General features: G+C 38.8%; 1 protein-coding gene across 3 annotated transcripts in view; it reads left to right on the top strand.

Annotated features, from left to right (window-relative positions):
• Positions 1-455: 455 nt before the first annotated feature.
• Positions 456-20,712, top strand: part of SPTLC1 (serine palmitoyltransferase long chain base subunit 1) — a 39,870-nt gene continuing 19,613 nt past the window's right edge. For 2 of the 3 annotated variants that reach the window (XM_075137900.1, XM_075137901.1), the window contains exons 1-6: positions 463-588; positions 2,598-2,705; positions 10,637-10,731; positions 15,162-15,255; positions 15,729-15,801; positions 20,388-20,520. In XM_075137900.1, the coding sequence (XP_074994001.1) occupies positions 523-588; positions 2,598-2,705; positions 10,637-10,731; positions 15,162-15,255; positions 15,729-15,801; positions 20,388-20,520 (569 nt within the window). In that variant the 5' untranslated portion in view covers positions 463-522. Of the gene's footprint in view, positions 589-2,597; positions 2,706-10,636; positions 10,732-15,161; positions 15,256-15,728; positions 15,802-20,387; positions 20,521-20,712 lie in introns of all 3 variants that reach the window. The other variant, XM_075137899.1, reaches the window with a different exon arrangement.

Genomic DNA, 20,712 nt, shown 5'->3' on the forward strand with positions numbered 1-20,712 from the left:
CCAGGTCTCTCTTCTCATGCAAGTTCAACTTACAGCTAATTTCATTTACTTAAGGTTGAAGGGCGCGCCTTCCCGGTGCGGCCTCGCCCCCTGATCCGGGCCGCCAGAGGAGACAGCGGTGTGGGACGGCGGCAGGGGGCCGTTAACTGTCAAGTGATCCGCGCAGGAGCACGGGGCGGCTACGCGCGCCGCCAGAAAAGGCGTCTCTTCATAAACCACCATTCCAGAATTTAAGAAAACCGGCCCCGAGCCGGCGCTCGCTCCCGCGCCCTCCTTGGCGGTGCCAAGCCGCCACCCACCACCCCGAGCCGCTCCTAGGGCCGCGGGGCCGCACGGCACGGCCCGCCCCGCCCCTCGACGGGCCGCCCGCCGCCAGGCCCCGCCGCCGCCTGCCCTGCCCCCACCGGGCCGGAGGGGGCGCTGTCTCGCGGCCGTAGGCCCGCCTCTCCGCCCCTGACGCCGGCGTACGGCGGCGGCGGCGGCGCCCGGGCGGCGCAGAGGCGGAAGCGGGCAGGCGCGGCGATGGCGGCGGCGGCGGGCGTGGGACAGCAGTGGGTGTTGGTGGAGATGGTGCAGGCCTTCTATGAGGTGCGGTCTGGGGCGCGGGCCCGGCTGCTGCCCGGCCGCTGCCCGGCCGCCGGCGCGGGGCGGCTGGGGAAGGCCCGGGCGGCTGGCATCCGCCGCCGGGACTGGGGGGGTGGGTGTGCCGCAGGGATCCCGCCGCCGGGCCGCGTCAAGGCGGGGAGGGGGGCCCGGGCGCCCCGTGGCTGTCGGAGCTTGGGTGGCGGGTGTGAGGGCGCCCTGTCCCCGGGCCGCTGGTGTCGGGTGGAGGGAGCGGGAAGGTAGAGGCGGGCCTGCCGCGGGGCTGGTAACCGGTGAGCCTCGCTCGGTGGCGGGGCAGGGTGGTGGCTGGCAGGGCGGTGCTGTCTTACCTGCACAGAATCGGGAGCTGGCTGCGGATCTGTGTCGCCTGCGTCAGACTGCACTCGCAAAACTGTGAATATATGTATGTGCGCCGTATTTTTATGTTGGAAAAACAGGTGCACGCACTTACGTTTTTCTCTATTTTGTAAAGCTACATTTAAGGTAGCGTTAAACCTGAGTTAGATTCACAGTGTTTTTGAGTATAAGATCAGAGTTTGTAACTTACAAGTGTTATTTACAAAGGAGGAAACAACTTTTAAATGTTTATGCGTGAGTTCTCTCCTGGAAGAGATCAGGGTGGCATGTTTGTATCCAGGCTTTGTTTCATGATATTAAAAAGGATGTCCTGATGATAGGCGGTGTTCTTGTATCAACAGTCTGTTTCCCTCCCTTCCTTTGGCAAAGCTTGGTACCTTTTTAAGAGTTTATACTAGGGTTTGCGGTACAAATATAGGAGTGCTTAGCTACTGAAGCTGGTAGCACAATCCAGTACACTGAATTCAAGATAATTGTAGGCACTGAAAGGCACGGGGAAGTAGTTTGTGTGCACCTCTACTGCTGCTGTACTCTGTGTTCTTCAGATGTCATGGTGTACATACATATTCTTAATATGTTTGGTGAACTGAAAAGTAGTCTGCAAGTGGTAAACTCGTCATTTGCAGTTTGGTGTGCCATAGGACTCCTTACTGGTTTTAAAAACTTGCGTTCAGTTTCCTTTAGTTTCTGGATGTGTGGTGCATTCCACTTCCTTTGGTGGCAGGTCAGATCCCACCAGAAAACGTTGATGTGTGGGAGCTCTTCCACTGAGTTGAAGAGGGAGTGCACTAGTGTGTGTGCACTTTGAGTCTTTTAAAAAATAGTGGACATCCACAGTGTAGACAGGAGCCTTTCTGAAATGGAGTAACTAAATCCATCGTTAAAACTGGGTGTCAAATGCTGATGCCGTAACTACACATCTACTTTAAACTAGCTGTGCTGCCAAAGGAAACTGACTTTCCTCATTCCAAGCACCCAAAGAGGCTAACTTTAACCTGGATCAACTGTCTGTTCTGGTTTGCTGTATGTATTCCTAAATATTGTGTCCACACAAGAGAGTAAATGACACAGGGGCAAAACTGCTTCTGGTGACTGTGTTGGGTTATACCTGCTCAAAGTGCCTGAGAAACTAACAAAAATGGGCTATGAGGACAGGATTAGGTTTCTTTGTAAATAATAGAAGCTGTCACTGCTGGTGGACTATAAGTTGTAAGAATGTAGGGTTGAAGTGTGTATAGATGACACAGACCTTCAAGCTCTCAGGAGACTTCTGCTTGTTGTGGAAGCTTTCAGCCTTCACAGATACTGGTGCAACCCATACGGCTTATCTGCCTTTAGTCTCAATATTCAGTTCATGTGCACGTATGGAACTGAAACCGCGTATAAATTTAGAGTGTGCCTTGTTTATTACCAACAGAATAAATCCATTCAAACTCAAGTTAACAGCTGCAAGTAGTGGTTGCAAAGCAATGCACTTTCATATAATTACAATTTTTACTGATTTAGAAATACATGTCAGCTGATGATCAGCTTTGGTTTTTTTTCTGGGTGTACTAGTAGAGACAAAACAGTTACATAGTGTCACACTGATTCAAACAGAATTATGTGTAGACTTATTTTTGTGCTTTTATTTTCAGGCTCCTGCTTATCATCTGATTTTGGAAGGAATTCTAATTCTATGGATAATCAGACTTCTTTTCTCCAAGACATACAAGCTTCAAGAGCGATCCGATCTAACACCTAAGGTATGGTGGAAAAATATTTTTCTTCAGAGAAACAGTTTATAGCTATTGATATATTTGGCTGTTGAACCATTGCTGCATCACAAATTGTGCTGTTTTTTCTTAGGATTTCAAAGCTTTGGACTTTGGAGCTTACTTTGGACTGAGAAACTGCTTATTGCTTAAACGCTTCGGTTCATGCTTTTAAAGTAGCACTGTGTTTGAGAGTCTGAAAAATATAGAAGAACTGATGTGACTGTGACTGCTAAGCTATAAAAAGCTGGTATTAGCTCTATTCAATGGGTGGCTTTGTTTTAAAAATGGAAGCCATAGTAAAAAAAACCCATTAAACAAAATGAACTATAAGTACGTAGAGAGCAGGAAAATGATCAGTCTGTACATGTGGTATCTGTGAGTAATAGCTTTGCGATCAGTTTACAGTGTTAAGTGCGTTCCAGAAAACTTTGTAGTTCAGTGGCAATTTTCTTCTTTTGCAATGTAGTTGTCTCAAAAAAAACCCCAAAGCTGTAATTGTTTGTGAAGACTGGAATTTCTCCCTGCCTTCTGGCTGGAGACTGTCAGGAATGAGTGGAGTTTGTTTTGGAGATGTCCTTGGGCTATCATGTCTGATACATGGTCTGTAATTGGGCTTGCTGCATAATGTCAGAGGATGCAGTTGGATATATTCAAAGCATGGTTGGATGCACTCTCTGAATGTGAAAATAGTGAGGTGAACAAGGATGCACTCATTTTTGTCAGTCAAAGGTGAACTATAGCGATGTATTGCAATGTGACAACCAGCTTGTGTATGTGAGGGGTTGATCTGAAGTCCCATACAATAAACAAGCTTAATTTGCTAGAACTTCAGAGGAATGGTAACCTTTATGAATGAGATGAAACACTGGAATTTCTTCATGGTACTGAGGAAGGTTTGTGAAACAGATTTATGGGTGTTTTACCTTGTCATTCCCATCTATATCATGCACTTGCATGCTTTTTGATTGTATTCTGGCTAAGGATACATGTTAACCATGTGGGCTCGGTGTAATGCATCGGTGAACATAGGGAACTATATGCACAAGGCTATAAATGTGAGCAAATCTGCAGGCAGTGTCCTCTTTTGGGGAGTACTTACTAAATGAGCTTAGAGTATTGTACCCTTTAGCATGTATTTATTGGAGGCATTTAATATTGGAGGCAAGAAGTGAGCTGAGCAAGAATCAAGAAAGGCCAGTTCAGTTTTGTGCTTGGAAGGCTTTGAATTGATCTTGGAATTCTTGAAGTTTGCTGCGTTTGATAAGAATACAGAGGAGGAGTGAATGCAAAGGGAAATCCAGTGTGGTGAAGCGCTGAATGTTCAGATCATCTAGGAAGACATGCTGCAGCTTTAAAGTAGCCCCTGATTGTCTATTCAGAAACTGTGATAGTTCATTTAGTAGAGTTTTCCTGCATCAGACCATTTTGATCTGGTATTTTGGAGGATAACCTTTTTTCTTTGGAAGGATTCATTCTCTCTGCAGTAGATGGCGGGAAAAGGCTCTTTGCTACTCTTGCATAACTGGTACCTGAAAAAGCTGAAACATATCTCTTCCTTGCAGAGTAATGATTACACTTAGATATTGCTATGTGCATCTTGAATGTTATCATCCAGTTGCAGGTCCTCTCCTTCATTCACGGACAGACCATTTTGCTGAAGCTGAGGTGTTTAAGAAAGTGCTCAGACAAATCTGAAACAGTGGTATGCAGGGAAGAAAATTGTTCTGCATCTTCTTAACTGGGGGCAATGAGCAATTGGGAGTTTGCACGTGTAGCTGGTCTGCTGCAGCTCAGTGGAAGCAGGGGTTTAGAAGGGGGTCAAAAGGGGTAAAACATTTGGAAATGGTTCGTGCTTAATAACAATCCTACTTTTGCAGGATGACAGTAGTAAAGTTCACTGGCAGGACAGCAGTAGCAGCCTTTCTGAAGAATAGAAGCATGCAAATACGTAATTGCTGTGATACTTCTGATGAGATTTATATGAACTTTACTAAGCGTGAGGGGTGGAAAGGAATGTGAATACTAGCAAAAATACAAAGTGATCAAGAATTGCATTGTATAGATACTGGATACATTGATTCACAGTTAAGTCATGGAAGAAAAAAATTTGCAGAGTGCTAAGAGCTGTATTACAGCAAAGGGTTTGACTTGAGATGTTAAGGACATCAACACCTCTAGCTTTTTGTTATCAGTATCTTGATGGCAAAAAGAATAGTATGGGGGAATGCTCTTTGGTCTGATGGTATGTTCAGGTTGGCTGACGATGAAGGAGATTTAAGTTAGTCTAGTTGGCTTTCCCACTGATCTCTGAAGATGGAAGCAGTGTTTTCCATAGGAAGAACTGTATTTGGAAGGGAATGTCTTGTCTACAGATAGTTTATTGAAAGTAAGCATAAATACAACAGTGAAGTGGAAGTATGAATAAGTCTTCTACAGTTGGAGGACTTAAGCAGACTGATACATCAGACGTATGGAGTGATTCCATCTCTTTTTCTGCAATGTAGGTAATTGCTGTGAAAAGAGCTCATTTATTTTGTGTAGGGGAATAGCTGTGGGGAAATAAAAAAAACAAAACACCTTAATTTTCACTAAAAATCTAGATAGTTGACACTGGTCTGTGTTGTGGGTTAACCCCAGCAGGCAGCTAAGCACTGCACAGGTGCTCACTCGCTTTCTCCCCTACCCCCAGTGGGACATGGGAAGAAGAAAGGAAAAGTAAAAGCAAGAAAGCTTGTGAGTGAAGATAAAATTATTTAATAAGCAAAGGAGAAGTGGAAGAAGAAAGAAACAAGACAAGTGATGCGAAGGCAATCACTTACCACCTCCCATGGGTGGACCAATATCCAGCCAGTTCCCAAGCAAAAAGATGGCTAACTTCCCTAAACCCCCTCTTTTCCCTTTTATTGCTGAGTGTGACATTATATGGTATGGAATATCTGTTTGGTTAGTTCAGGTCATCTGCCTGGTTGTGTCCCCTCTCAACCTCTTGTGCACTCCACAATCTATTCACCGTGGGGGCAGAGTGAGAAACAGAAGACCTTGGCACTGTGCAAACACTGTTCAGCAAAAGCTACAACATTAGTGTGTTACCAGCATTGTTTTGGTCACAGATCTAAAACACAGTGCTATATGAGCTGCTGTGAAGAAAATTAACACCATCCCAGCCAGACCCAGTACAGTCTGTTTCATACAGTATGGGATCCCACACAGCCAGGCTTCTGTGTGTGTATTGAGCTGCGTGTAGTAACATGCCAGCTGTTCAGCGAGGAGACTGCTGATTTGCCTTCTGATTTGTTCTAGTTTGATTCATGCTGTGGTGTCCAGTCTTTACCACACCAGAGAGGAATACTAGGTTGCTCAGGTATAGGCGCTGGAGGTAAGCCAGCTCAGGCGGTGGAGCTCAGGCTACCTTTATGTCAGCCACTCATATAATAATACTTGGAGTTTCTCTGTGAATTACTGTTGCAGATGCTGCCAGAGCAGAGCTGGCTCCATGTAATAAATATTACTGAAGAATACCACTGTTGCACAACCATCTTAATGTGATCTGTCAGGACTAGTCTGTCCTGGGCAACCAGAGGTAGATGATATATTGTGCAACCTAGTGCACTTAGGAGTCACACTTCTAAAACGGTGAAGAAATCTACCCCAAAGGTGGCTTCTGGGTTTAGTCAAATGTGTAGCAAGAGTATCCAGTGCAGGAATCAGCTTTCAGCTGACTGTCATCCTTTAATAACAGTGTTTGTAGGTATTCCTATTGATTCTATTCCAAAATAATGAAATCTCCCAAATCATTAACTAAAATGTGGAGTACTTCTCTGTGACTGTAAGTTCCTGATAGTTTGGGATTGTTTATAGCCAAGTATTTCTCTTACGTAAGGTATCTGGCATTTAAAAAGTAAAAACCACAACCAACAAAATACAATCACCCCATTTTATTTTTTTATATATGTGTGTGTGTATTTAGATAAATATATTTAAATTTTTTTTATATACGCACAAATATATAAATATGTGTGTATATTATAATTTATAAAATATACTTACAAACATTTTATATTTTATATTTTTGTGTATATTGTATATTAGTAATAATATATATATTGATATTTATATTTTATTTAACATTTATGTTTATGTAAATTTAAAAGAATTAAAAAAGGGAAAGAGGAGGAGCTGAGAGATGAGTTCACTTGCATTACAGCCTGAGAGAGTGGAAATTGAAAGTTTTGTGTTCATTCTTTTCATCAAGTGGATATTTTCAGTGCAGTGAACTGAGAAGTAAGAGAATCAACTATATAATGAGGATGTTACATTGTGAATTAAAATCTGTTTTCTCTATATGTTTGAAAATTAACATTTTTATTCTTGATATTGGTCTGAAATTTGGTGCGTATTGAGGATGTAGAAGATAAAAGTGCTGTTCTGAATGTGGGGTCACTGTATGAAAGCTCTGCTTCTGCTCTGTCTTTTTGGTCAGAGGGAGATGGTCATGTTTACCCTGAAAAGTCAACAGGACAAGCCAGTGTACTGAGATATTTGGTGAATGGAAGGAGGAAGGGGTATGGGCTGTCCCATCCGCAGTGTGGATGGCCGTTTTAGATTGAGATTGGTACTCATTTTAATCACCAATATATCCAATCCCCCATCATAATAAATGAACTTCTATCACAGAAGCCTTTGGTAAACTACTGCCTGTGCTAAGTACATGTGGAAACTGAAGACATAAGATATGAAGATGCAATTGTTTGTCATTTATGTTCCTATGTCCATCAAAAAGCAAAATGCCATGTAACGGATGAGGAGAATGAATGTAAGCTAGAATTAGTGAAAAGGTGTTGTTTGAAATGAGGATTAGTCTTCTCCTGTATATGTTATTTTGTGTTAAGGAAAAAATCAGGATATTGCCAGATCTCATCTGTGGCTCATCTCATCTGTGGCTCACCTATGCCGTTAGTGTGTTGTAAACATTTCAGAGGAAAGAATGGAAACTTTTAACAACTTAGTATGAATGGGGGAGAGAAGTACTAATTAGGAATTGCTCATTATCTTTATGTTCATAGATCTCAACTGCAATTGTACTGTGCTAATTTATTGTAGTTACAGTGTCCTTCTATAAACACTATTTTTCTTTCTGCTAGACTCTACAGCAAAAAGATTTTAACTGAATTTGTGTATCAGTTTCTAAGGTGCTTGGTGATATTTTGTACCCTTAGTTCAAAAAATTAGACTTAAATGAAAAAACTAAGTACATGCTTGCACAGCTTTAGTTCTGCCCTCTTTGAAGAAAAGGTATGTTATGTTGCCTACTCTGCCTTTGAACTATGTTGTACAAAAGCTGTTCTTTGCAGTCAGGTCTTAAACAGAAGAAACACCGTGCTTCCTACTTTAGGCATTTGATGTCATCTAACGCTTTTCTTATTTATCCTTCCATAACTGACAGGCTGCACCAACTTCTCACCTGATTTGTTCTGCTTCTTAATTAAAACAAAACCCAACAACAACCAAAACAAAAAAAACCCCTGATCCTGTGCTCTAAAATGAACACAAAACTGTTGATGCAAGCTACACGGTATGTCAAGGGATTTGGGGCCTTTCGATACCAACTGTTGTAGGAGCAGAGTGAAGGCTGCATGAGCATACATCCTGCTTTCTGATTTTCAGAAGTCTTTTAGAACTCTTGTGAAAAGGTGTAAAAATACTACTGGGCAACTGTAACTCAGGATACCTGGTAGCATCAGCCAGTCTAGGTTGGGACTACTTTGTTGTGGGATCTAGTTTAGCTATATATCCATCCTGCTTCTGCTGAGTTAGTTTTCATCTGGATCATTTTTCTGAACAAGGTTATTGTCTGGTTTTGTAACTGCCTGTGCCTATACTAGGAACAGGAATGTATTTGTGGCTGGGAGAGGACTGTATTGTAGCAGCTGCTGGGTTACAGTGCTGTGGGTCAGCACACTTAGTGTTAAATTCCGTCTTTGATTTTTTTTTTCAAATAGAGATATGGTACAGAGGTGCACACTAGTACCTGTTCTGAGATGAGGATGGAATTGCCGTTCTCTGTCTTGGATTAATGGAGTTTAGCATACAGGGTTATGGTTGCAGTTCCACTTTGAGATTAACTTGAAAGTACCTTTGGGTACTACTTTTCCACCATTTTGGTACCGTGTTGTGTGTTAATCTTTATAGGTTGTATCATCTGGTAATCTTCTCCCATAGGTATTTGCTGAGTGATGTCAAACATGAGGTTTGATAATTGAATGCAGTAATGAATAGTAGTCAATAGTATTTATACACAGCTTAATTTATTTTTGTTCTGTTCTCTGGTGCTCAGTTATCTGTTTGGATTTTTTTAATTGAAGCATTAAAATCTGCTATTTGACATGCTATGAATGGCACTAGTACAAGGTAAATTAATAAGTCTCCCTACTTTAATGCTTTCCTTAGTATGTGGAACAGCATTTCGGTGCATACACGACTGCATGCAAGGCTCCAGCTGGATCTGTCCTATGGTGGCTGAAGAAACTACGCTTTTTTTCTAACATAAGTGTGGCCACTTCAAAATGTTGAATATATTACTTCTGTTGCACATATTAATGGCATTTTATCTCCTTTAAAATATATGCCTCATGGGTTAAATTTCAGTAAGAAATCTAACATGAGAAAGTTAAATAAAAAGGCATGTAAAGTACATGCAAAATATTAGAAACACAAGTGACTATGTTCACATAAAAAGGATCTTTTCTGAAATACAGGGCTATTGAAATTTCCATTTGTGTTTTGAAATAGACCTTTGTGGAGTTCCTCGGATATTAATTAATACTCTGGTCATACCTACAAACAGAGTTATTCATTAGCTTAGTAAAAAGAAAGTGAAGAATATGCAGGATACAAATTGTATTGTTGCATGTAGTTTCCTTTTGATTTTTTTATATCTTAATTTGTTTTTGTACTTCGAAGGCTTTGAAAAGTGTATTTGGAAAAAATAAAAATGGAAAAAGATATTGCTGTGGTGTTTTCAAAAATCGATTGCAGAATTTATATTTTGGTATTGAGATCAGTAGCCTTAAATAGTCTACTGCTTTTTGAAGTAATAGAGAATTATAAAACCATTGTAGTCATACAACTCAAAGCTAGTGTGTTAACAAATACGTCACCAGGTGTGTCTTGCTGTACTAGTAAAAGTTCTGCTTTCATGTGTGAAGGATGATTTTGGTGATTTGCCTGAGTGGTTGCCAATTTATGTGGAACTAGTCTAATGCACCTGTTATGCTGGTCCACTGCATGTCCTTTGGAAAATCATCTAACTGAGGTTTTCCAAGTAGTTTAAAGCACTTTGAAAGTGAATGTGGATTCAGTATTCCTCTATGGTTAGGTGGGGCATATGTGGTTTAGTAGTTGTTGTTACCATTTCTTGAGCATTTGGCAGTTTTTCTCCATTGTGTCTGCTCACGTATGTGTTACTTTGCTAAGTATTTTAACGCCACAGTTGTTTAAACAGCACTGTTGAAGGCTTGAGAATGTAAAGTGAGGCAATTTGTATTCAATTATTATGTAATTTGTATTCAATTACATAAACTGTAGAGGAGGATTTTCATAATTAATAGATTGAATGAAACGGTATTGATTAAAATTTGGCAGGGACGCCAAGTTAGTATCTCTTCTCTTGATTATCATATCATGAGATCTTTAATACACAGGCACAACTAGGTTATCTTTCTTTACATCTCCTTCCCTTTGAAGAACTCGGAGCCCCTCAGTTGAATATGCTGAGACAATATCAATTCTAAGTGTCTCAGAAAGGTGACGCATATTAGCATATATAATTTCTCATACAACTATTACTAACTGTTTATTGGTGCATAATGTCTTTTCTAATGGCAATCCTTTTTGAGCAGTATTTCTTTTCTCCTCTTCAGGAAAAAGAAGAGTTGATTGAAGAATGGCAGCCAGAGCCTCTTGTACCTCCTGTACCAAAAGATCACCCAGCTCTCAACTATAACATTGTTTCAGGGTAAATGTAACCAAAATAAATTCTGGTTTTTATTTCAACTCAAATACTTGATGTCCATATTTTAAAGCAGATTTCTTATTAAGCGTTTCTGTATCCTTAAAACCTTTCATAAATTAATTGCATTTTTAGACAGCAGGACTGAATTTGCCACTGAAGAGATGGTTTTGGTTTTGCAACATTATCAAGACTATCTTATTGTCCTGGTTTCGGCTGTGATAGAGTTAAATTTCTTCCTAGTGTTGTGTTTTGGATTTAATATGAGAAGAATGTTGATAACGCACTGACGTTTTCAGTTGTTGCTAAGTACCCTGCTAGTCAAGGACAGCTTCGATGCTCTACCAAGCGCACGGGAGGCTGGGAGGGAGCATAGCCGGGACAGCTGGCCCAGCTGGCCAACGAGGTATTCCATACCATGTGATGTCATGCTCAGTGTATGAATGGTAGGTGTGTTCCAGGAAGTAGCGATCGCTACTCGGTTATCGGTCAGTGCGGGTGGTGAGCAATTGCATTGTGTATCTCTCATTCTGTATATTCTAGCATTTTTTTTTCTTCCTTCCCTTCCTTTTCTGTTCCATTAAACTGTCTTTATCTCAACCCACGAGTTTTTCTCACTCTTACCCTTCCTTTTCTCTCCCCGTCCCCCTGGGCGGGGGAGTGAGCGAGTGGCTGCCTGCTGGGTAAAACCACGACACTTACTAAGAAAATCTTTCTTACTTTAAATCTCGTAAATTTTTTTTTTTAATATTGGCGGTGAGGGGAGGGACACTTTATCTTTGCCTTCATTGTGGATGTATGTTGTTTGGTAGTAATTTGTTTCTTTTTTTTTTTAATATGTACACTTAGACCTCCAAAAGTGGTTACTGCCTTCTGTGTAGGAGTTGGGGGGAAACTGTGTCATCATAAATCTCTTCAGAAGAAACTGATTTTGTCGCTAGCCGCTTGGCACTTCGTGAAAAGTTGTTCCTCTTTGGACAATCAGAAGTGGAGTTGCTTGATGGCGAAGTTGTTTTGCGAAGAAATTATGGCTTAGCATTACTTTCTTGTGTGTTACGAGGCTTTTCCAATGTGTGCTGACTTAGGGAAGAGTCACGGTATTTCAGAAATTGCTTTGAAATTTCTTTCACAAGCTTCAGATTTTTTATGTTAGTAACTTACAATACAAGCATTCTTAATATCCTTCTAGGGATACTAATAATTTAAAATAATTTAGTGACAGAGCACAATTATTTGTTGTCATAGGGAGCTCCATTTTGATGGTTCTGCCACCACGGAAAAGTCTGCCTTAGAAAAGTGATGCCTATTTTAATCAACTATGATGTGAATGATCCTTCTGTTATTGTTCAGAATTTTGAAACAAGCAGTACTTTGGAGTTAGAGGAAGTGTGGATGTTTAGAAAAAATGTGAACAAATATATTTTTTACATTGAATCACAAAGTGTTTAAATTATTTAGAACTTTCCAGTTCTTACAGCTAGGGAATGTATTGTGACAGAATGTTAATGTGTTGTAGCTGTTAAACTTAATAGTGGATGTGGGGAAAACTTCGCATTTGTCTTGCAATATTTAAACTGCAAACTAACTACCTTCCCGTAAGTTGCTCAACAGCTATGAGATTGTAGCTTGGGCTATAAATTTAACCCATGTTCCAGAATTAATACAGAAATGAAAGTGTCTGCATCCTAATTCCAGCTCAAAAGCATTCCTATCCCCTTTTTAATTAGTATCTTAGGGGGACCCTATTGATGCTAATGAGGTAGTCTTCTTCTGAAGAAGACTGGACATTAGGAGAAATTTCTTTACTGAAAGAGTGGTCAGGCCTTGGAACAGGCTGCCCAGGGAAGTGGTTGAGTCACCATCCCTGGAAGTATTTAAAAGACGTGTAGATGAGGCGCTTGGAGACATGGTGTAGTGGGCATGCTAGTGTTGGGTTGACGGTTGGACTCGATGATCTTAGAGGTCTTTTCCAACCTTTATGATTCTAAGAAGTTACCCATGATGGCTTGGTCACAGTCCAGAAATTAGTTACTTCTTGTGGTAACCTTTCTATGAACTAATCTATGCAAGATAGCTTAGTTGTACAGGATCTCATTCAGAAAATGTAAACCTATTTCCTAAAACAGTATGTCTACAAAATTCTCATGCTGATTCTTGTTTTGCTATAGAATAAAAAGGCACTAATGATCTGGCTTTTAACTTTATAATCTTCTGCGACTGATTTTTCAATACATGCAACACTTAAGAGATAAGTGAGAGATCCAAGTACAGATGGAGTGCTTTCGGTCCTTAAAAGACACAATTTCTGAAGGACTTGCTTGCAAGTTCTTTGAATATAGCTTGACATTATGTTTTTATTTATGGTTTCAGCTGGATCACTCAGTATCTCATAACTGTTGTCCCCAACCATGATACCTAATGAGCTGTGTTATACTAGGAGAAGGGAGATACATGAAACTATGAAGAAATTAAGTGTTTCACTGTTTTCCTTTTGCAAATACTTGTTTTTGATGCTGCAAGGAAGGTTTTATGATATTGTTAGCATCCATGTTTTGGATATAATTATTCACTGGAATAAGCTTTTCCATGAGTGATTCTGCCTAACTATGAGTGTTCCTTTAGAAGGTTGGGTAAAATTCTGGTAGCAAAGTTTGCTGTCAGAATGCTATCTGATGGCTATGTTTTCATGAGGGCTACAGCTTTGTTAGGGGCGAGTTGTTGGTGAACATTAGTGTATTTTCTAGGCTTGAGACATGGAGCTGTGGGGGCAAACTGTTGTAAATTTACCAAGTTTAATAGTATACTGGGAATATCCTGAACCTCATGTTAGTGCCAAAATGCATAAGTATAGATCTGCTTTTGTCAGTATCTGCGAACCTAAGTAGTGACTTCACTTAATAGGACTTCCAACATTTGGTACAGCTCGTTGATGAGCAAGACAGAGGAGCAGATCCAGGTATATTTTTAATGGCAGTCTGTTCCCCAAGACAGTTCACTGCACATTTGTATAATGCTACTACTGTGCAGAAGGTGCACTGCAGTAATGCAGGACTGCTTCTTTGTGGGGTCAGGTTCAGCTTGTGTCAGTTTAATGTCATGGAATGACAGTGGTGAAGATGGCACGGCATATGCACTGTGTTAGTCAAAAGCTTTCCAAAGCTGTTTTGTAAGCTTTGCAATTGCTTGGTTGAAGCAACATGTGCTTAATTTTTAAAATGAACAGATACAAAACAAAATCATGGAGTTTTTTAAAGTGAAGTTCAGACAGTTCAGTGTTTTTCTTAACTTGTAGTGAACAGCTTGGGCTTAAAATTTATTTGGTTTGCACGCTAAATGTACCCATTGAAATATTGTCAGCAACCAGATTTGGAGCAGCTGTGCACAGGCATTTGACATTTGAGCAGCCCTGTTTAATTTTGATTGTGAAAATTGCTCAGTGCTAGTTTCCACATGGGAAAAGCTTGTTGAAACTATTGTGTTTGAGGAATAGTATAGGATCTCAACTGTAACATTTGACAACGCATACAGAAATGGGCAGACATAAGGTTTTGTATTCGGCTTAACTTTGAGACTTCTCAACACTCTGAGTGATTAATTGAAACTTTTGATTTTGTAGTATTGAAGTGTGTAATTGCCAAAACAGGATTGCTTTTAGAATACAGCACACAGATATGATGCTTGCGTTTAAAGGGGTAATAGCTATTTTTATCTTCAATTTTTTAATAACTGTTTATCTAAATCATAATTTTTTAGGGCAGAAAATTTCTCTGCCCTTTGCTTCATATATATTGTGCTCTCATTCTTTTGTCAATGTTGGGTGTTTTCACACTCTCTGTGTTTCCTGATTACATGAGTTATTCAAACTGTTACAGATTAAACAGAACGGGAAACTTGAGATGATAATACAGATAAAACAATACTTTTGTCTGCTTACAGCTAATACCTATATTTCAGGAGCCCTACTGAGTACAAGATTGGTGTTGTGGGTTTGCTTTATGACAAAAACATTGGTTTTAAATTCATTTTTATCATGGAAGTAAGTAGTAATGAAATTTCCTTTTTGTTTGTAGTATTCCTTCTTTCAAACAGATACCACTTTGCTTTTGAAGGAGAAGCTTGATTTATCTCTTCAGGAGTCATCTTTGTATGAATTAAGTTTTCAGCAAGGAATCATTAAACTAAATATCTCAGGAAGGTATTTAGAGTTTCTGTATTAAACTACAGGAACACAGTTTTTGCTGAGTATGGTAGTATATTTGTGACTTGACACTGCACTTAAATATTGATTGGCAGCTGCAAAGGAGGCAGTGGAAGGAGGGAATCTTGAAAAAGCTGTGTGCCTCTCACTGTTGAAAAATAAAGCTCCTGTACTGTTTGACTGTTTATTAAAATGGCAACTGCTCATTTATAACAATAGGTCTGTAATTTTTTTTCAGTCCTCCCACCCATATAATCACTGTTAATGGCAAGGAATGTATAAACTTTGCATCGTTTAACTTTCTTGGACTTTTGGATAATGAAAAGGTTAAGGTGAGTTCTTCCAGTTATTGTATTTGTGTGATTACTCCTCTTTTACTTTGTATTTTATTTTGAAATTAAGAATGACTTCAGAAAGCACAAACTTTGTCAAGGAAGTATACTTCTAAAGCAGCAAGGAAGATTATAAACCTTGTAATTTTGTGCTATTTAAGTTTGTCTTTTTGCTAAAGTTTAATCTGGTATACTTACTGCATACTAGCTGATTATCAAGTTACATTAGTATCTAATGTCCTTAATCATTAGAATACAATGAATGATGCTTGAACACTTGTCTAAAATAGTTTTGATGTGAAATTAATGCGTAGAATTTAGTACATTATTATATTTTCTGTAAAGCAGGTCATGTTACATGATGCAAGAACTGACCTGTGTACATTGGTATAAAATTGTCAATGTGAAGTGTATAGAAGAGTTAGAGATCTAGCGTAAGAGTAAATATTTCATGTAATTCTTTTCCGTTAAAGAGTGCGGCCCAGGCATCCCTGAAGAAATATGGTGTTGGCACTTGTGGACCTAGAGGATTCTATGGTACTTTTGGTGAGTAACTTTCTTTGATCTGCCTTTAAAGGTGTTCAGACTGGTTTGGTAAGTCAGCCAAAATAGTCCTATATATAAGCAGCAAATTATTTCTATCACTGTGAAGAACAGTTACCCTCTAACACACTTTTTGCTGTAATTGTTATGGATTGGTAGCGTTTATTGTTCGTAGCTTTGTTTCTTGTTCATTTTATGTATTTTCTTATTCTTTCTAATGCTGGTCTTGGAGGAGAGTTGTGAAGTTAAATATAATCTGTTTTACTTCTGGGCACCATAGTAGAAAGAGAAAACAAACATATTGGAATTTAATCATGCATGGTGAATTTAAGTGTAAATTAATAATAAGTTTCTAAGTAGACCACAAGAGGGCAGTCTGATTTCTATGATAAAGATTATTAGTTAAGTTTATCTAATGCTGTAGTCAGAATGAAGTTTTCCTTTACTGATAACTTTAATGTTGTAATTAGATTTTATTATGCGAGCATGTGTTACTAAGGGTTTTTTTATTCTTTTGAAGAAGTAGTAAGTTGTTAAATATCAGCCTCTGGAAATAGTTCTTTGCAGGCATTGGTATTTTGAAATACTGCGTGGAAACCAAAGAGTAATACATGAAAAGCTGCACAGTTGCAGGCTAAAACCATCGACTTACTGTCTTGTGAACTTTCCAGTCTCTTCCCAGAGGTGGTGGAATTCACAGCATGTTTGTACTCAAATGATTTCATAGAATTAGCTTCCTATAGCCTTGAATTCAAGACTAACTTGAACTTTTCTCAGTTAATCAAACTAGTTCTTTAAATGATCAACCAGGTGCTGTACCTATTTTGATTTGTTAGAAGTCTATATATCAGAATGAAGTTGAGTCTTTGATATCAATCTTATAGATTGTTCATTAGCCTAGAACCGTAATTCGTTTCTAAAGAAGGTGATTGTAGCCAATTGATTAGTAGAGAGGTTTTAGGAAGCTAGATTCCCTCAGCGATCACAGCTCAGCAGTGATCTGTTGGAATTCAAACGGGCTTTTTTTTTTTTTTTCAAAAACACTGAAAAGCTTAAAGAAACTTCTGTACTAATGCCTCGTGCCTTTTGAGTCCAAGCTGATTTTAGTTTTGTGAAATCTTTCACTTTGCTTCTTTCTGGTAATTATTTGAAACCGACTGGTTAAAAGTTTATGTTCTCTGGTAAGAGAGATTCTTTGGGTTGTCTCCTGCCCTCTTTGGAGGTCTTATCCTAAGATCCAAACTGTATAGCTTTTGCATTTGGTTTGGTTGCTGTTCATTGGCTTCTGAATTTTTTGGGTAAATAGTCCATTTCACAAAACAGGGGATATAGTCTGTGGTATTGCTGTATGACTAGTGAAGAAATGATGTTATACTCACCTATTTGAGATATCTTTTACAGATAAAGTAACGGAGAATTGGTTTAAAATTTGAGGCAAATACCTGCTTTTCTTGTTGGATCCCAATGTCTTCCCATTTTCCCTTGACTTTAAACATTTGAGTATTGCAGGATTATGAATCTCTGATAAGAAACACTTCTTACATCAGTAACGTTGAACGCCTCAAACTTTTCACACAATTTTTTGTGTGCTGTGACTTTCGTAAATGAGTCACGTTGTGTCCGGAACTATGTAGTTTCCTCTTTCTTAACTGTATAGGATTTAATTGATGATTGTCATTGTTGTCACTCAGAATTAGCCCCTCTTAGGGGCTGATATTTCATACCAATATTAGAGATCTCTTTATTTGGAAATGTGGATATCATGTTATAATTTATTTTGAATGGAGACTTGATTCTTCTTATCTCTGCCTGTTTGAAGGGATTTTGTAGATTTAGAGTGTCCTTATTAAGACATTTTTGCTTTGTGCTATATCCCTGAAAACTGCATCCATGCCTTTATCCTATGATAAGCTTGAAATACTAGTATATTCACACATAACTGAATCTTTATGGTTATTTTCTCCATAATGGCAGCTGAGGAGTGTATCACTCTTTTGGTGGTGGATTTCTTTTTTTTAAGGCTATTGTTGATTGCCTAGCAGTGATAATTTCAGTACTACTGTGAAGATCGGGACTGGCTACCCGATAAAATACATAAAAGATGATGTGGGATTTGGCCTCGGTTCTTCTTCTGCTCTTCATTTGCATGTGAGCATGTGCTAGGCATTAAACTGGCCCTTCATAGCAGTTGTTGACAATAATAGCTTTATTAAGGTTTGATAATTTTGTAGAAAGCTGTTCCAATCATATCTTCCTCTGTGCATATGTACTCTAGGTAGTGTTTGCAGCTTTCACTTAAGCTAGATTAATCCAGGTGATGTAACCAGACTAAAGCAAACCATTGCAATAAAGAATAGGAGAGTCAGATAGTATTCTGTTTTTGTCATGGTGGAATGGTAGTGAAGCCTTAATACTGTCTTAAGCTTTTCAACCTCACAATTATACAAAGCATTCATTCCCTTATGTAACGATGTATCAAATTCGTATATGCTGTATGTCATTCTGAACTTAAATGTTCTCGCCCTTGGCAAAATTCAGGAGGGTTGTAGAATTTTTTTCCTTAACACAAATCTGGTTATATTCATTAGCTCATTATTGCTGACAGTATTTCTTTTGCCCACTGTTTTTACCTACCCCTTGCTCAGTGTAGTGCTGGATCTTGCTGAGTAAAGCTCAGTGAGAAGCATGCAAGTTTTCATTTTTAACTGTGATAGTCTTATCATCTTTTCCAGTTCTTTAGTTAAAGGATGTAGGTGGTCTTTTACACTCAAACAAAACATTTTTCCCCATTACTTATCAATAGCTGGACACTCAAAGTAGCAGTTCAGTCCTTATTTCCCCTAATCTGTTATTCTCTACTGGTAGGGCTTCAAGAAGGAACATTTTCGGCTGAATATTGTTTATATTGCCTCTTTTTTTGGTGCTTGGTGCCAGAAAAAGATCTTTCTTAGGCTTTTTGTTCAATAATTGAATCAAAGTTTATCCATCCTGTTTTGAAGCCTGACTGGAGATTGTTTCATTGGTCCTGAAGTCCATGTAACAATAAAGAAAAAGATACAAAGATTCTGAAAAAGGACTACTTAAAGTCTCTATCAGAAAGTAGATTAGATAACTCCAATAGGTATCCTTCCTTCCAAAGGCTTTGGAGAAAAAAGGCTGTTCTAGGTTTCTCCAAACATTTGGTGTATCTGATACAGCTGGATCAAAGTGATAGGTAGCAAAAGAAAACTTTCAAATAATAAGTGATTAAACTTTTTGTTTCCATTTTAAAACAGTGGAAAAAAACAAATAAAAGAATTCCTTTCTATTCCATTTTTTGATGCTCAGGTAAACATTAGGAAAGGATTGTTGAAAATTTATAGTTTGCAGTCGATGGATAAAACTGCTTTTGACTGTGATTGGGAGGCTGTTGTTTGAAGACATACCTTTTGCTTTTATGTATAAATACATGAATCAGGTGGATGCGCTCTTTTCGGGAAAGGTTATGCTAAATATTTGTTTACTATGGCGAAGTTAAGATTTTTACAAAGCCCTTTCTTCCTACACCCTTGCTGTTGGTATGTGGCTAGAAATAGCAACATTGACGTAACTGTGCCTCATAGGCACGGTTGAAGAATCTGTATTTTTCACTGATGTTGCCTCATTGATTTTAGTTTCAATGAACTTTCAATAATTGCAAAAAGGTAACGTTTGGCCAATGGTGATCTTTCAAGTCACACAGCAACTACCTCTATTTGTCCTTTAATCTTGTGTATTTCCAGTTGATAAAAGGCATAATTCTCTGACTAACATTTGCTAGCAGAAGCAGGTAGCGGCAGGAGAGTTACACAATTAAAATAAAAGTTTGTCTGATACAGGTTATTTTGCTTAGGCAGAATACTTAATGCTGTGGTCACGTTTTTGCAGCAGCAGTCCACTCACCATGTGGTATTACCCTTCTTAATCTTTTAATTTAGTGGTGTTTTGTTTCTAACGTGGGTCACTTTGACCGAATTGGCTTGGGAAATGCTTGTGTGTGTAATTGTGTCAATTTATCTTAAGGGTGAGTAATCTCTGGCATGGAGATGGTGACCTTTTCAATTGGCGTGCAGGAGATGGTATGTGATTGCAGCCTGACAAGAGCAGTTTTCTGTTACAATGATAGCTGTGCTATATGCAGTGGAACCATCAGCTTGGAAGAACTGAGAGCCTGCCAACAGGACCTCATTAATTGCTATAAATTACATACCTATTTGTTGTCTGACTGTAGAAACTGTGCTCCCTAGTTGCAGTCCAGGAACACTGCATCATTTACTTGTGGTTTAATCACAAGTAGATTTTAATTACCATTGCATAAAAACATTAGAGAACCACATTACATAAATATTTTCAGATCTATCAAAGCTTCTGATTAATATTGGGTTACTTGTCAGTTTAAGTAAGGCTGGAGTGGTTGCAGCTGGTTTTTGGGAAGTTATTTGTTGTAACACTGTTCCTACAAATAAACATTCTATTTGCTGCAATTAGATCATTGCTAAAAGCAATGATAGTCTTTCTGATATAAAAACAAGTAAACTATGTAACATTTTTTCAATTTTTCTCTCAAATAGATGTGCACTTAGAATTAGAAGAACGACTAGCAAAATTCATGAGGACAGAGGAAGCTATTATATACTCGTATGGATTTGCAACAATTGCCAGTGCTATTCCTGCATATTCGAAAAGAGGGGACATTGTGTTTGTGTAAGTATTGTTTTCTACTTGGGAAATTCCAGATTAAAGAGTTTTGCTTTCAGTTCTTCTTTTTCATTATTGTTAATCATATTAAGTTAACCATTTAGAAAATAATGCTGGTTTTGATCAAGTATTTTGTTGTATAAAGCTCAAGTATCTTTTCTTTGCGAAATACTCCAAATCAAATCAGTCACTGCTTTT

This window comes from Calonectris borealis, chromosome Z (genome assembly GCF_964195595.1).
Source record: "Calonectris borealis chromosome Z, bCalBor7.hap1.2, whole genome shotgun sequence".
NCBI lineage: Eukaryota > Metazoa > Chordata > Aves > Procellariiformes > Procellariidae > Calonectris > Calonectris borealis.